This window comes from Hyperolius riggenbachi, chromosome 10 (genome assembly GCF_040937935.1).
Source record: "Hyperolius riggenbachi isolate aHypRig1 chromosome 10, aHypRig1.pri, whole genome shotgun sequence".
Classification (NCBI taxonomy): Eukaryota; Metazoa; Chordata; class Amphibia; order Anura; family Hyperoliidae; genus Hyperolius; species Hyperolius riggenbachi.
The window spans coordinates 83,605,109-83,622,632 of NC_090655.1; the positions used below are offsets into that span (position 1 = coordinate 83,605,109).

The 17,524-nt window shown below is 47.2% G+C and overlaps 1 protein-coding gene across 1 annotated transcript in view; it reads right to left on the minus strand.

The window, feature by feature from the left end:
- Window positions 1-17,524, minus strand: part of ZNF365 (zinc finger protein 365) — a 49,042-nt gene that overhangs the window by 17,455 nt on the left and 14,063 nt on the right. The window contains exon 3 of the mRNA XM_068255089.1: window positions 128-308. Coding sequence (XP_068111190.1) covers window positions 128-308 — 181 coding nt within the window. The remainder of the gene's footprint in view (window positions 1-127; window positions 309-17,524) is intronic.

Sequence of the window (17,524 nt, forward strand, 5' to 3'; positions counted from 1 at the left end):
GATTTTATCCTTGCTGTGAACACCTGAGAGGATCTGTACCCTCTGTGCCGAAGCGCATGACTGTATAACTAAATGGCTTCCCTGTACTTCAGAGGTTTAGAAAGAGCATTAGTATACCAGGACTTACCACAGCTTCCCCCTCACTGGCTTGGCTGTTTTTGATCTGTCGGTTCTGATAAAATTCCAGCTGCTTTTCCGCAAGTTCCACTCGCTGTAGTAAGTTCTCAATAAACTGCTGGAGCCTCCTTTTCCCTCGTGATTCCTTCTCAGCAGCTGCTTCCAGGAAGTGATTGATGGAGACCACTTCTCTATAGAGCAAAAGACAGAAAGATGCTGTGTTATACTGCTAAGCAAAGCAGAGTAAAAGACACACAACTAAACCATGAATGGCCTCCTCCAGGAGATGCCAAGGTTGTGGCACATCATGTAAAATCAACAGGTTGATTTTTCCCTGGGTTGCAGATTCAAGCTCTGCTTTAGGAAAATAAATAGTTTTTACTGGGTTTTGTAATGTTCACCAGATTTGAGTGTTTTTGGTGGCCTTGGCATGTAGTTTTCAGATTGGTTTAGTGCATAAGACACAGACAATTTATATTGCGCTTTTCTCCAGGCGGACTTAAAGCACCAAGCTGCAAACACTAGGACACGTTCTATAGGCAGTAGCAGTGTTAGGGAGACTTCCCAAGGTCTCCCACTGAATAGGTTACTGAACAAGCAGTCGCCTTTGTCAGAGGCAGAGCGCTTAACCATTACACTATCCAGCCACCATAAGGAGCAGGCACCTTTGAACAAGCACACAGACAGTGTTGTTACCGGAATGATCATTGGCTTCTCGTTGAATCTATGGTAATTCCCTTACATGCACTTTGGCTCAGAGAACACTTGTTCCCCTTCACCAATCACAGATGTGTCAGTCCCAATGGGTACGAGCATGCAAAAGTGCATGGGGGGGGGGGCAGCGGCAAGTCTGCATTAAAACGTCCTGTTGCCATTAACAATACCGTGCATTGCCGCTAACTGGTTAAATAACAGGAGAAAGAGCCATTCCAGGCCAATAAGATGAAACTTCCCTGTAAGAACAGCTTGGAGATTTGGATTGAATGAAGTATGTGTTTGTGAGAAATATATATATATAAAGCTTTGAAAATAGTTGCAGTGACTCATATCACAGACAGTGCATCTGGCACTGTTCATGTTACATAATTGAATTACAGAAGCCTGCTGAGATAGAGCATAATGAATTGCAGCATTTATTTTATTTTCTTGCTGAGGAAACATTTTTCCTGGCAGATTAAATGCTAACTCTAAATTCACTGTTCATTTCCAGGAAGGTCTGAAAGATTATCATAGGCTGATCATAAAAGCAGCTTAACACATCTCTTCCTTTAGGGGGTGTGCTGTATTAGGTCGGATGTATGTAGTGTCAACACATATCCTGATATAATAACGTGGGATGCAGAGCAGTTCCAGCTGTAAATCACAAAATGACCAGGAAAAATGCAAACTTTTTTTCTGTGCATTTGCAAGTTCCTATTTGAAGGGAACCAGAGGAGAGAGACGTATGGAGGCTGACATACAGTGGAGGAAATAATTATTTGACCCCTCACTGATTTTGTAAGTTTGTCCAATGACAAAGAAATGAAAAGTCTCAGAACACTATCATTTCAATGGTAGGTTTATTTTACCAGGGGCAGATAGCACATCAAAAGGAAAATCGAAAAAATAACCTTAAATAAAAGATAGCAACTGATTTGCATTTCATTGAGTGAAATAAGTCTTTGAACCCTCTAACAATAAAAGACTTAATACTTAGTGCAAAAACCCTTGTTTGCAGGCACAGAGGTCAAACGTTTCTTGTAATTGATGACCAAGTTTGCACACATTTTAGGAGGAATGTTGGTCCACTCCTCTTTGCAGATCATCTCTAAGTCCCTAAGGTTTCGAGGCTGTCTCTGTGCAACTCTGAGCTTGAGCTCCCTCCATAGGTTTTCTATTGGATTAAGGTCCGGAGACTGACTAGGCCACTCCATGACCTTAATGTGCTTCTTCTTGAGCCACTCCTTTGTTGCCTTTGCTGTATGTTTTGGGTCATTGTCGTGCTGGAACACCCATCCACGACCCATTTTCAGTTTCCTGGCAGAGGGAAGGAGGTTGTCGTTCAGGATTTCACGATACATGGCTCCGCCCATTTTCCCATTAATGCGATTAAGTTGTCCTGTGCACTTAGCAGAAAAACACCCCCAAAGCAAAATGTTTCCGCCCCCATGCTTGACGGTGGGGGTTTTTCTGCTAAGGGCACAGGACAACTTAATCGCATTCATGGGAAAATGGGCGGAGCCATGTGTCAACGACCGCTAGGCCGGTCTGCGGATGGGGTAAATCGATCAGCGACAGAAATCCTCTTACACAGTCATTTGTTCATCACGAAGGGTAACCCGCGTTCGCAATTTGATGAACTGACTCGCGAAGGGAGCGTTCTGATACCAACCGAATCACTCCACACACATATACAATTCAAAGATCTGCCACCAAGCGAGTTACACAGCCCGCTACTGTAATTATACTAGGACTTCGAGAACGCTCTATTAACCCTTAGCAGTATGCAGGAACCTGGGTCAGATCGTTATATCTGGGCCGGGTTCTCGCATACGGGTTATAAAGGTGTATACTTCTATTAAACACAGGGTAGCGAGTTCAGGAGAATAGGTACGATTGTGTATGTTCAGCAACAGGTCATAACCGCTAAACGATTTTTAAACGTTTAATAACACAAATGCATTACATACAGTTATATACACCTATTAACATATAAAACACAGAGCTTAAAAATAAAAGGAATAAAATCAGAAAGTTCTTACTTAGTTAGCTGAGCAGTCCATTTGAAGCATGAAGAAAATAGTCCAGTTTAAAAGTAGGCATTCAGTTTTAAAAGTCCTTTGTACACTGCAGGCGCTGGCTCTCCTTAGCGCCTGCATAGACGTTCCTTAGTCGATGGAATTTGGAGAACTGGGAGGAGTTCCTTGCAAACGCTTTTTACTGACCAGAGTTTTGGGGCGGTCACTACCTGGAAAGTAGGTGTGTTTGAGGCAGGGTTACCTCTTGGCAGTCAGGTTGCCACCCACAGACTTGGAGCAAGGAATGTACCAATTATTAATAATTTGTGTAATTCCGCCCCAGATGGGTGCATCGCAAATCCGAGACCATATTCATAAGCAGCATGCAATTCTGTATTAAATGAGACTATACACGCCTAGTCTGTCGAATTTGCTCTACGCAGGCCGGATAAAGTGGTCTCTCTATTGATTCCTGATAGCCAGAAAATTATAAATCATGTGAGTGATAGAACTGATTTCTGGGTATCAGGAAATGTGTTTGTTGTCTTTCTGTGCCAAACCCATCTTGAATTATTAATAAAGTAAATGTTCCCATTGTGTGAAGCTATAAGCTTGGAGGGAAATTTGAAGTTCAACCAGTTTGAGCTGGTTTGGTGGAACATGAGCTGTGTGACCAAATGGCTGCTCCCCAGGTGGTCTAGCCACTTGTGAATTCTTTCCTGACCTGAACAGGATGTGGGGGAGGGCTGTACTCCTGCCATGCTCTCAGAAGAAGAGCAAAGAAAGGCATTTTTTTATTCTACCCAGGGCTGACAGTAACTGTGTGGGGCCATACGAAAATCGTTGGCGTTTACGCGCACGACTTTCCGTATGTTCGTCACATCTCTCCCCTACCAGACGGACGCACAGAGTGGGTCTGCCAGACCTGCTCTACGCGCCGCGTAGCTACCGAACGGGTTCTCGACTTCTTATCTGACTGCCCTTAAGACAACTCACCAGAAGCATAAGGCCTCATGGTCCGGTGTGTCCCAGTGTCCGCTTTGCGGACGGTGCGATGCACACCCACAGGCTTACCTCTAAAGGCCTGGCTGGGTTTGCGTAGCGCTTCCTGTAAGGGAGAGAGTCGTTGGCTGACATCCGGGTCACTTCCTGACTCTCGGGTGTCAGCCTGCGAATCTGGAAGCAGCGTGGCATACCCCTGCTCTAACTGACTACACCTTGGCACAACATTTTGGTCAGCACAACCTAGGTGGACATTAGAGCACATTTTAAAAAACGAATCAGCCTTTACCGGGGTGGCGAGGCTTGCCCCTTCTCCAGGAAGGATAGAGGGTGGACCTCTGGGCAGTTTTGCACTGGGTTGCTTCTGCAAGGGGAAAACATGCAAGGGTGAGACAGGGAAGGTGCGGCCTGTCTCCACCAGCTGTTTGTTAACAGCAGGCAATGGTGGAGCACTCTGGCTGTCATAGCAGGAGGGGAGGTCTAGGCCCCCCAGCTGCCTGCTCTGACACCTGGCCTGCTTCCACTGCCAAGCACGGATATGGCCCAGGCAACACAAGACTGTTACCTCTTAGGTTAGAGGCAATCACACTTAAACATAAATCATTTTTAGTAATAGGAGATTCAGCATGAAATCTATTAGCAACATCTGGTACAACATTAACATCACAGTTACGTTCATTTTTCACATCATGTACACAGGTATCTGGAACAACAGTGACAGGTTTAGAATCAGACAAACCGTGATTAGACAGCTGTCCCTTAGAAACAGGTACCGCTTCCTTGCCTCCTTCCCTAGGAGGGCTAGGTACCATTACCCTTGCTGCCTCCCTCTGTCCCACCCCAAGCTTGTACAGTACCTGAGTGGGTCCAGACTGGCAATCCGGGGTGTTGATCACAGGTTCATAAAAGGATCGTAGGGTGCCAAGATTGGTGCCCAACAGCACAGGCACTGGGATGTCATCTGTCACCCCCACAACTTTTGACTGGTGGCCCCTTCCCCAATCGAGAACAACACGAGCTTTGGCGATGCATGCGTGTGTGCCACCAACTCCCAAAAGTGTGACACGCTCATTAGGCAGGAAATTCTCCCTGGCTACAAGATGAGAGCGAACCAAGGTAAGCTCTGCGCCTGTGTCGCGGAAACCAACAGCGATCTGGTCGTTAACTTCCACGACTTGATGATTTCCGGAAAGTCGAGGATTTGCTGCTCCCATGACGAGGTAGGCGTGTGCAGTAGAGGATGCGCTAGCCACTTCTGCGCTAGGCTCTGGAGATGGCGTCCTCACCTCGGGGCAGGCAGACTTGAGGTGTCCTCGCTGTCCACAGTGGTAACACTTCGGAACATATGTGACATCAGGCGGATGAGTAGCAGGTGCAGCATCCGGCCTCTGTGGCTGTGGGACCCGATTCCCACGGTTAGCAGGGGGAGGAGAGCTGGGTTGCATAGGTCTCCCCCCTTTCCAGCTCTGGGCTGGAGGTTTGCGGCTGTCCGGCACACGGGTGGCCACAAAAGTGTCTGCAAGTTCTGCGGCAGCTTTGGCGGATTCAGGCTTCCGCTCCAAGACAAACTGCCGGACATCTGGAGTGCAGCAGTTCAGCAACTGCTCCTGTACGATGAGGTCCTCCAGACCTTGGTGAGAGTCTTTTTTGAGGCCCCGCGACCACTGCCTCAACATGGTCAGCAGGCGACTCTCCAGGTCGGTGTAAGAGTCGGTGTGGCCTTTCTGCAGGGAGCGAAACTTTTTGCGATAGACCTCTGGGGTCAGCTGGTATTTGGCGATAATTGCAGCTTTTATCGCCTCATAGTCATTGTCTTTCTCAGCGGGTAAGTCCACAAACGCCTCAAGCGCATTGTCCCGCAAGTTGGGTGTCAGATATCTCGCCCACTGCTCCTGGGGCAGATGATGCTGACGGCAAGTCTTTTCAAATGAGTGTAAATAAGTGTCCGGGTCGGTTCCCTTCTCCATTTCTGGGAATTTAAACTTTGGAGTCCCAAACGGGCCTGCTGTGGGCCGGGGTTCCAGAGCACTTTGCGAGGGATTTTGGCCTTGCGCTCGCAGTTTGGCCATTTCAAGGTCATGTCTGCGTGCGGCTTCTCTCTCCTCTCTTTCCGCTACTTGCTCAGCCCGCCACCGGCGTTCTGAAGATTCCCGTTCAGCCTGGCGTTCTGCGCGGTCAGCATTTTCTCTGACGATCTGCATGTACAGCTCAGGATTTGTCTCCAACAGCCTTTGTAATCCAGGTTGCATTCCAGCATCAGGAACACAGAACAGGTTGGCATGGGCGGGCTCCTGCCGGCCACCATGCTCCTCAGCAGTTACAGCGACCGGTTCAGACGCGGTACCGTTTTCCTCTGGGTCTGGAAGTGGGTTTCTTTGCTCCAACCGCTCACTTCCCTCTGCCCCAGTTACAGCACCGTCTGAACCAGGAGTGTGCTCTCCCAGCATCTGCTCCGGCTGGGTATTCAGTCGCAACAAGTCCTCGATCAATTGCGATTTCTTTTTTCTATAAGTCACAATGCCTTTTTCCTCACACAAGTTTACTAGGTCTGCCACTGACATTTTCTTGTATCTTGCTGCAGCCATTTTTGCCAAATAAAAAATAGGATAGCAAAAGAGATTGGGGGGAACTCTGTGCTACACGTTTAGTCTATATAAATGGTAATGCACCGGTTATCGACCACAGATTTTTGATCTGTTCTGGCAGGTTAATCAAATAACGTTGCCGTTAATGTTCTGAACATACACAAATCCCAGTAAGCTGCCGACCAAATGTCACAGACCGCTAGGCCGGTCTGCGGATGGGGTAAATCGATCAGCGTCAGAAATCCTCTTACACGGTCATTTGTTCATCACGAAGGGTAACCCGTGTTTGCAATTTGATGAACTGACTCACGAAGGGAGCGTTCTGATACCAACCGAATCACTCCACACACATATACAATTCAAAGATCTGCCACCAAGCGAGTTACACAGCCCGCTACTGTAATTTTACTAGGACTTTGAGAACGCTCTATTAACCCTTAGCAGTATGCAGGAACCTGGGACAGATCGTTATATCTAGGCCGGGTTCTCGCATACGAGTTATAAAGGTGTATACTTCTATTAAACACAGGGTAGCGAGTTCAGGAGAATAGGTACGATTGTGTATGTTCAGCAACAGGTCATAACCGCTAAACGATTTTTAAACGTTTAATAACACAAATGCATTACATACAGTTATATACACCTATTAACATATAAAACACAGAGCTTAAAAATAAAAGGAATAAAATCAGAAAGTTCTTACTTAGTTAGCTGAGCAGTCCATTTGAAGCATGAAGAAAATAGTCCAGTTTAAAAGTAGGCATTCAGTTTTAAAAGTCCTTTGTACACTGCAGGCGCTGGCTCTCCTTAGCGCCTGCATAGACGTTCCTTAGTCGATGGAATTTGGAGAACTGGGAGGAGTTCCTTGCAAACGCTTTTTACTGACCAGAGTTTTGGGGCGGTCACTACCTGGAAAGTAGGTGTGTTTGAGGCAGGGTTACCTCCTGGCAGTCAGGTTGCCACCCACAGACTTGGAGCAAGGAATGTACCAATTATTAATAATTTGTGTAATTCCGCCCCAGATGGGTGCATCGCAAATCCGAGACCATATTCATAAGCAGCATGCGACTCTGTATTAATTGAGACTATACACGCCTAGTCTGTCGAATTTGCTCTACGCAGGCCGGATAAAGTGGTCTCTCTATTGATTCCTGATAGCCAGAAAATTATAAATCATGTGAGTGATAGAACTGATTTCTGGGTATCAGGAAATGTGTTTGTTGTCTTTCTGTGCCAAACCCATCTTGAATTATTAATAAAGTAAATGTTCCCATTGTGTGAAGCTATAAGCTTGGAGGGAAATTTGAAGTTCAACCAGTTTGAGCTGGTTTGGTGGAACATGAGCTGTGTGACCAAATGGCTGCTCCCCAGGTGGTCTGGCCACTTGTGAATTCTTTCCTGACCTGAACAGGATGTGGGGGAGGGCTGTACTCCTGCCATGCTCTCAGAAGAAGAGCAAAGAAAGGCATTTTTTTATTCTACCCAGGGCTGACAGTAACTGTGTGGGGCCATACGAAAATCGTTGGCGTTTACGCGCACGGCTTTCCGTATGTTCGTTACACCATGTATCGTGAAATCCTGAACGACAACCTCCTTCCCTCTGCCAGGAAACTGAAAATGGGTCGTGGATGGGTGTTCCAGCACGACAATGACCCAAAACATACAGCAAAGGCAACAAAGGAGTGGCTCAAGAAGAAGCACATTAAGGTCATGGAGTGGCCTAGTCAGTCTCCGGACCTTAATCCAATAGAAAACCTATGGAAGGAGCTCAAGCTCAGAGTTGCACAGAGACAGCCTCGAAACCTTAGGGATTTAGAGATGATCTGCAAAGAGGAGTGGACCAACATTCCTCCTAAAATGTGTGCAAACTTGGTCATCAATTACAAGAAACGTTTGACCTCTGTGCTTGCAAACAAGGGTTTTTCCACTAAGTATTAAGTCTTTTATTGTTAGAGGGTTCAAAGACTTATTTCACTCAATGAAATGCAAATCAGTTGCTATCTTTTATTTAAGGTTATTTTTTCGATTTTCCTTTTGATGTGCTATCTGCCACTGTTAAAATAAACCTACCATTGAAATGATACTGTTCTGAGACTTTTCATTTCTTTGTCATTGGACAAACTTACAAAATCAGTGAGGGGTCAAATAATTATTTCCTCCACTGTATTTATATCCTTAGAGGCCGGTTTCACACCAGCGTTATAGGTGCGGTGTGATCGGAGGATCGCATCGCAACTTTAAAAATAGGCTTCGGAGATTACAGCGGCATTGAGCGGTAATCTCACTTCTGGCTGCAAGCCAAGGTATAAGAGGCTCTCTAGCGCTCACTTCCTGTGGCCGAAAAATGAATTGCATTGAAGTGTACTGACAAAATACGTGTCTTTGCATGCATGATGCGAATGCAAAACAGTTTAAAATATCCATTGAGTTACATGACTTCCGGTCACCGCACGTGTTAGCCGATAACATGCTGTTGTCGTTGCGTCAAATCGAATACTTCCAACACATCGCACCGCAGTAAGTATGAAATGCCCCATAGGTTTTCTTTGCTTTAGTGCATACATGTCAAACTCCGGCCCACGGCACAAATTTGGCCCTCAGATCCATTATATTTGGCCCTCAAGTGGTTTCCCCACTTTGCATTATGTTTGGCCCACTCTAGACCACCAGGGAAGCTATATTGGAGGTGGAGCCCTAGAACACCAGGGAACCCCTAGGGGAGGTAGGGGGAAAGCACTAACACCAGGGAACTGTATAGGGGGGGTGGGGGTCTCTAGACACCAGGGAAGTGTATAGGGGAGGGAGGACCGCTAGACACCAGAGAACTTTATAAGGGAGGAAGGTGGCTAGTAGACATTGAGGTTGGCCTGCGACTAGGTCCCAGTGTACAAGTTCGGCCCGCGACTTGGTCCCAGTGTACAATTTCAGCCCACTTTGTATTTGAGTTTGACACCCCTGCTTTAGTGTTACCCTGCGGTAAAAAAGGGTAACAATGCAATGAAAACATCCCAGTGTGAAAGGGGCCTTAAACAATGCACATTTCCTGGCTGTCCTGCTGATCCACTGTTTCTAATACTTTTAGAAATAGGCTTCCATGAAGCAATGTGAATCACCGTGCTTTAGGGCAGCAACAATTAGAGGGCAGCAAAAGGCTACTCCCCTACCCAAATGTCACACTCCTCGCACTCCTCCTCCCTAGATGTACGTCGCTGCTTCACTCACCTACTCTCAGCGTTCCAGGGATGGGATCTTCACCCGTCCAGTGTCCTGTATCCATGGCTACAGCGGTGCCTCATGTGACCTGTTGCGTGCTGCAAGGTCAAATGCGGTACCACTGTAGTCAGGAAGCAGGACTTCACACGTGGCGGGTGATCCCAACACTAATGGGAGCAGTTGAGTGTTGCGGTGTCGTGTAACAAATACCCGGCATCCTGAGGATCAGTGCTGGGATCTTGCAGGCCAGTAGGGAGGAGATACTGTCTTGGAGGAAGCAGAGGGAGGCGAGTGTAGTGCCAGTGCCTGCAATGCATAGCTCGATGTTTCTCTCCTCTCCAGTCCGGCTTTGCACACACACACACATCGTGTGTGTGTGTGTGTGTGGGGGGGGGGGGGTATTTGGATGGGGCATCCACCGAATGTATTGCTTCAGGCGGCAAAAAGTCTAGAACCGGCCCTGGCCATAGGACCTGAACAAGCATGTAGATCAGATGTTTCTGACAAGAATTGGACATGATTAGCTTGCATGCTTGCTTCTGATCATACACTACTGATCAGAAGGATCAGCAACTGGTATTGTTTAAAAGGAAATCTATATGTAAGCCTCCATATGTTCCTCACTTTTAATCATAATGATTGGGACAGAAGCAAAATGGTACCAAAAATCCTGCATGTAGTGTGTTTGCAGAAAATCAGGGTGCACTAGTGGGGACAAAAATGGAAATGTTCCTGTCATTGTACTTATAGCAAACCGCATGCAGTATAAAGGAACTCTTAAAGAGCCACTATGAGGAAAAGCTGTAAAAATGTAAGATACATTCTGTAACCTACTTTTCACTATGTAGTAGTCACTTACAGGAAGTAGGAGAACTCGGACTGCTCTGACGGGCTTTGGACTAGTCAATCTCCTCAGGTGGGATTATCAGGGTTTACTTTATTTTGAAAAGCCTTGAAAAGCCCTTCTTGGATGGCACTGGCACAAACCAACTGTTGTAATAGTGGCACAATGAATAGACAGGTAGGCTGGTCAACATTTTTATATAAGTCATTGCCAGGGAATGGTTTTGAAGAGAATAAAGAGTACCTTGGGAATTCCAGATGAGGAGATGGACTACTATTATTAGTCTATTATGTATATGTACAAATGCATTTTAAATTTTACAGTTTATTGTGATAGTGATCCTTTAAGGGCCTGTTTCCACTGCATGCATTTCAATACAATGATGGCAAAGACAATGTTCATGCATTTGGCAATTTTCACTTGAGTTTCCACTTGAACGCATTTGGGGATTTCTAAAGGCCCATACACACACACAAAATAAATTTCAAGGGTGACAGATGCGTCATTAGCCTGCAGGCTAGCAAGGTCTACTGTTGCTTTTGGGGGGGGGGGGCGTTGAGGGACAACAGAGTGGCGTATTTGTAGCATTACATGGTGGCGGGATAGGTTAGGAGTACAACGCTCTCGGCCATAGTTTGGCCAAAGCAATCCACTAGGTTGGTTTACCAGATTTTTGGCAGAAGCGGTTGCTATTGGACCCCTCGGACAAGTTTCATCTGGCACATGTGCAGAGCTTAAGAACTGTACCACTGATAGAGATCAAAAGCGATAACTGATTGAAGCATGTATGCTGAACACCAGCAATAAATCTCTTATATAGCAATCAATGTTTATTTCTTCTGAAATGTACAAAATGCATTCACATCAAGTAAAAATGATTAAAATCCCATTGGATGGCCACTCCCCCTGCATACGGCAACTACATACACCAACAAACACCATCCAATCATGGACCAGCAGCAAAGTGACAAGTTAAGGCAGTCACTGGTGCGGTAGTGTTTCAAGCATATAGCAGCAAATAGATGTTGGGGATTTTCTGCACAGTGTATTTGCTAAGAAGTAGCCCCACCTGGTACCAACCTCAAGTCAAAGTGCCCAGCATAACTGTATATATGCAAAGCAAGCCAAGCAGGTATTGCAAGCAGAACAATAAAGTCCCATTCAGACCAAGAAGTCATTTATAACTCTAAATGTCGAGACTGACAGCATTCCAGGATAGCTGCATCAATTTTGTAAGAATTACATTAAGGCCGGTTGCACACCTGTGTTTTGCAATGTGATGCAAACCGCAAAAACCAGCCTCCATACGACCCGGACGACAGGGTCATAAACACAGCGCCACCCCCTACTAAGTGATGTACTTCCTTCTGTGCACTGGGATTCCCGTCGGTCTACGGGTGCACGCCACGTCGCATCATGCTCCCGTCGTGCACAATTACTACACTGTCAATTGACTTGCATTGCTGCATAATCCGCGCGGTAGGCACGGATCATGTGGCAGTGTGCTTCAGACTTTGCATCGCACCACGTTAAGCGTGCAAGTCTCTATAGACTTGCATTGCCCTTGCAGCGGCCAAGCCTAATGCGCTGTGACGCAGTCAGCACGGGGCTTGAAACTAACTGTGAATGGGCCCTTAAAGCGGTATTAAACTCTGACATTTTTTCTTACTTTTTATATCCCATACAGTTATCATATTTGCTTTTGTACATAAGTATTATTCATTTAGAAATTACAAGTTCCCAAAGTACAGTTTTATTTGCTCTGAAAGCTGCCATTGCATTTTATTCATAACTGGTGTATGTGACGCCGTCGATATGACATATCGAATGTGTCATGGAGTTACCAACGATAGTTCTTCGTAAACCACCCAAACTGACAGTTTTTGGTTTAAATACACTTTTTTTTTCCCTTCACCAAAGGGCTGGAGAAATCTTTTCATGGTCAGCTAATTAGCCTCCTGTTGGAAAGATTCTCTGCCAGCACAGGGGACCCCCTGAGGTGTTTATGACCTCATCCATCAGGTGAAGGGTAGATATCAGTTGACAGAAGCTCATAAATGTTAGCTCCTCTAGACTGCTAGGAACCGATCACAGCAGGGGGTTCTCCCAGGATTACCTCAGCTGAAGGATCAAGGAGATTCCATCTCCCAGCTGACCTTTCTGTGATCTCACAAATATGAAATCCATCTTTTGCCATAAAGATGGCTTTCCAAATAGGCAACGGCCTTAAGAACCCGCTTATTCTGAAATTCGGAACCAACCACATGATTGGATGTTTCTGAATTCAAGGTAAGCCCTGCCAAAGCAGAGATATGCATTTTGGGGTCACCGTTCACTCTAAACCCCCCAAGTTTGGTATCAACGTTCTTGATAAATTCTGACAAACCTAAAAATGTTATTGGATTTAACACAACTTGCACGGTTTGCAGATGAGCACACTTATCATGATTCAGGTAAAATTTTGTCTCTCTGAGAGGGGCAGAGATCTCCTATTCCAAAGAGGTGTGTGATCCACGCCCCCTAACCCCTCCTTGCTGGAGTGGGGGCTATAACCAGACAGAGCCCAGAAAGCTCTGTGTCCTTTACCTTCAATCTGATGCCTAGTAACATCCTGGCAGCCCGCAAGGACTCGGGCAAAACCTCTATCTTTGAACTTTCTAACAAAGGCCTGTTGGCCGCATGGCAACCGCCATTTTGGGACTTTCGCCAAAGACTTGCGATTGCCGCATGGACTACCAATAACGGTATTTGAACTGTATATTAAGACATTCTGTTCTCTTTTCCTCTCTCCTCTCTGTCAATCAATCTGTTCTAAAATAAGCTGTGTGTATGTAGTTTAGAAATAAACTAACGATTTTATCGTTCAGTCTTGTGCCTGTTCTAGTCATCTGATTGCTGCTATAACGAATCTGCCCTCTGAAGAGTCAGTCATACTACCGCATTGTTTTATGATTTGCTTATAAATTGTTGATTTGCTAGCTAGGTTGTAAATAACCGTTTCTTCCTTCTAGGATTAGCTAGTACCAGATTTCCTGTGCGAAATCGATAACTTTCGTTTCTCGATTGTAAATACAATTCGAGATTGCATCATATAGGGACCCAGTAACCTTTCTTTAACGTCACATTGCTCACAGTCTTTAAGCAGTCGGAAGTGATTATTCCCCGAACGGTGACTTGAGCGTGTTGAACGTGATTGGGCTGGCTACCGTATTATGATAGCGGGAGTCTCTTTCCTCCCTGAACTTGAGAGAGTGGTGGCAGTGTATTTATCCGATTTCCAGCGCGAAATCGATATTTTTAGTTTACATATTGTATATACAATCAGAATTGTACATGTATGGGCACCTCCAACCAATCTTAACCGTTTACTACGCACACAGTGAATTTGCCTCCAGCAGTCTCTAGTGCATGAGACCTGCATGGCAACAGTGGCCTAGTAATACGGGATTGGTGGATGTTTGTCCCATTACTTATTGTCGGCAGCTGCGCGACCAATCGTTATTGTCAGTCTGTTCACCGTACTTCCTGCGTATGCTAACGGGAGCAGATTAGACGGGATTGGCACGCTCTGTCGCCCTTTTCTTCTTACCTCTGACGATCCAGCAACCGGTCTCGTTGTCCGTCTGCGCCCGTACTTCCTGCGTACGCTAACGGGAGCAGATCTCGACGGGATCGCGGGGCTGGATTGTCACATTGGTGGCAGTGGTGGGATAGCACACCCCAAAACCAGGCATAGCCAGCTTTTGGGAAATCAGAGCGCAAAGATCTGACAAACTCAGTCTTTGCAACCAGAATAATAAGACAGTGGTCACTAAGTATCCTGTCTTGCAGAACCGAAGTTCTGGGCACAAAACGGTACACATTGATAGCAATAGATTGGTCTACATTTCCTAACTTTTTCTTTGCTATATCCTACTCTTTCTTGTACTCTTCTCTTCTGAATGTCTGATTCAGTTCAGTTTCACCAAAATTGGTCAGTTCCTGACGTGCAAGCCCTCTGCGAATCGCACGGCATTGCTGCTTGCAGCACAGACAAGGCTGAGCTGGTGGCATAACCCCAGAGATGGAATCCTTGTCGCCACCTTGCTTAATGCCTCCATACACCGCAGTCCTGATACCCCCGGAGTGGTTGGCAAACCTGACCGGCGAGGATCTGCGCATGTACCAGGAGTTCCGAGAACGGATGCTCCAGCGTGAAGCAGAGCACCAAGCGCGCCGGCGCCAGTGGGATCTCCAGATCAAAGAGCTACGGCTCCAGCGTGAATTGGAGTTGGCCCAGCTAACCCAATCAAATCAGCACTCTTCACTATGTGTTTCGGTGGAGAGATGCGAACCTCTACCCGTGACCCCCACAGCAAAACTTCCTTCCATGGAAGAGGGCACGGAACGAGACTTTCCTGTGCGCACCTCTGAGAGGGCGTACCATCAGGTTCCTGTACCTGACAGCCAGAGAACCCTGGTGCTGGACAGTCACAGAACACTGTCCCAAGACTTGGAAGGAGGTAAGCCTACTGCATTTGCTCCTCCTGGTCCAGTGAGCTTTGTGCCACTGAGACCTGCAGCTGCTGCTATTGCTGCACCCCAGTCTGACACACCTGCCATTCGCATGTGTAATCTTTGTGGCTCGACCGGCCACATAAAGTTCTTCTGTCCCAAGAGGAAGAGAACGACCGTCCCTAGCCCGAAGATGGCTAGCAACCCTGATCCGTCACCTGCATCACCCTCTGCACAGCCTGTCAGCGTGTCAGAGATGCTCTACGGTTCCGGAAATCGTCACAGTGCTCCAGTGGACGACCAGATCATCTTTTGCTCCAGTGCTCCAGAAGCAGATGTTTCCTTGGTCTGTTCCGACCTTGCCACAGAGGAAGATATTCTCCCACAAAAGCTCCTCACCCTGACTGAAGTCAGGCCCAACCACCACAACCCTGTTATCCCAGGTCCCGAGAAGGCCGGATGGGGGGTGGGTTTTCCAGAGCGGGCTGTTGCTGAGTTTCCCTCTCCTCCTGTGCTTGGCACTGATCTAGGCATGCTTGTGTGCCCTTCGGAATTTTCTGCTGATATGCAGGAGTTCCCAGCAGGACTCCCTGACCACCAGGTACTGTACAAGCCTTTGGGAAAACAGGGAGATGTCAAACCCTTACCTGCTAATGCAACCGTGCCCAAGGAGGTGCCCCCAGATTTACATGTACCAGCAACTGACTGTCTTTTATCTTTTTCTGCACCTGTTATTACTAATGAAATTGCATGTGTCAGTGATAATTGTGATAGAAACGCTGTACATTCTTTGGCCATTACATGCTCTATGGCTAGCTGCATGAACTCAGAGCTGACAGCAGGGATTCCCTCTGACAATTCTGACTTTCAGGCGGGTGACACTCATGCTAAAAATGACATATCATGTTATGCAAATGCTTTTGATAATGTTGTGCATGTTTGTGAGAGTACGCTGGGTGACGCCTTCAGTGTCACCGGCAGTCTGGACTCAGGACTATCTGGAGAAGTCTCGACTTCCCCTGATATCTCTGACCTTCAGACCAATGTCAATATTGATGTGATTTTGATTAACCCAAAAGGTGATGTTTACTGTGGTGGGCCTGTGCAGACAGACACACACAGTACTGTTGGTAACCTGAGCTCCGAGCCTGCAGGCATTCCTGTCAGCTCTGACCCCCGAGAGTTTGATTTTCAGCAGCTGACCTCAGATCGCACTAGGCAGCTGGCTGAGACTTGTAGTCCCACATCCGTGAGGATACTACAGAGCGACTCCAACCTGCGTGCGCTTAGTGGCCAGACCGCTAAGCCGCCAGCAGTGGAAGCTCCACTACAGGTGTACAGGGAGAATGGTAACTACTCCAGTGAACCCATTCCCCATGTAACTGACACCCCAGGTGAAAGCACGGTCCATGTGGATCTGTTAGAAGCCCAGTCAGATAGAACGCAGTTAGTTCTGGGAGAGCACGGCCAATTAGAACAGGAAGACACAGGTCCCCTGCCAGGCTTGATAGCTCCCACACGAGAATTGGCGGATGATGTGAAAGTCACCCCCCACCTCTCGTACTCCCCGAAGGCCTCGCTGAAGCGCACTGCGCCCCCACAGCGAAATCTTCGCAGCAACCCTGGGCAGGATACAGCAGTTCACAGAAGGGACCCGGGGACTCACAAGCCCTTATGGCAGATCCCCTACAGCGCCTCTCCGGAGGTGCAAGCAAAAGTGAAGATGAAGTATGAGGAGATGTTACAGATGGCTGTCCTCCGCAAATCCTCTAGCTCACAGACCACCATGTTCTGTGAGGCCTATAGGATGCCGGACGACATCCCAACAACCGTTGCGTATCCCATGACTCCCCTTGGTGATCTGTTGGATTGGCTGGCATCCGCCAACTACCTAACGATCATAGATCGGAGCTACGGATACTGGCAGATTCCAACCGTGCCCAAGGCACGCCTGGAATCCACATTCACCCTGCCCTTGGACTTAAACGCCTCGATGCGGATGTCTTTTGGCATGATGGATGCCCAAGCCACCTTTCTCCAGGCGTGGAACGACCTGTGGAAGAGCAAGCACGGTTGTACAGTCACGTACCCGGATGACATCCCTGTGTTCCCCCCGACTTGGGAGCAACACTGCGATCACTCGTCCCTGGTACTAGGACAGCTGTCAGCTGACAATCTGACCGTTGAACCAGACACAGATCAGATTGTCATGACAGAGGTACAGGCCTCTCTGGGAACAGCGGGATACTACAGGACGTTTGCGAAGCCCTGTAGCCGCCTGGCTAAACCACTGACCAACATAAAAAGGGCAACCCCCAAGGTCATGTGGAACCCGGGCTTTCCCGCTGTAATGAGCCCAGGTAGCAAGTTGGTATTGCTTCAGTCAAGGTCCTGCTAACCTATCCTTCCCCAATCTTGGAAGGGGAGGAGATGTGACGCCGTCGATATGACATATCGAATGTGTCATGGAGTTACCAACGATAGTTCTTCGTAAACCACCCAAACTGACAGTTTTTGGTTTAAATACACTTTTTTTTTCCCTTCACCAAAGG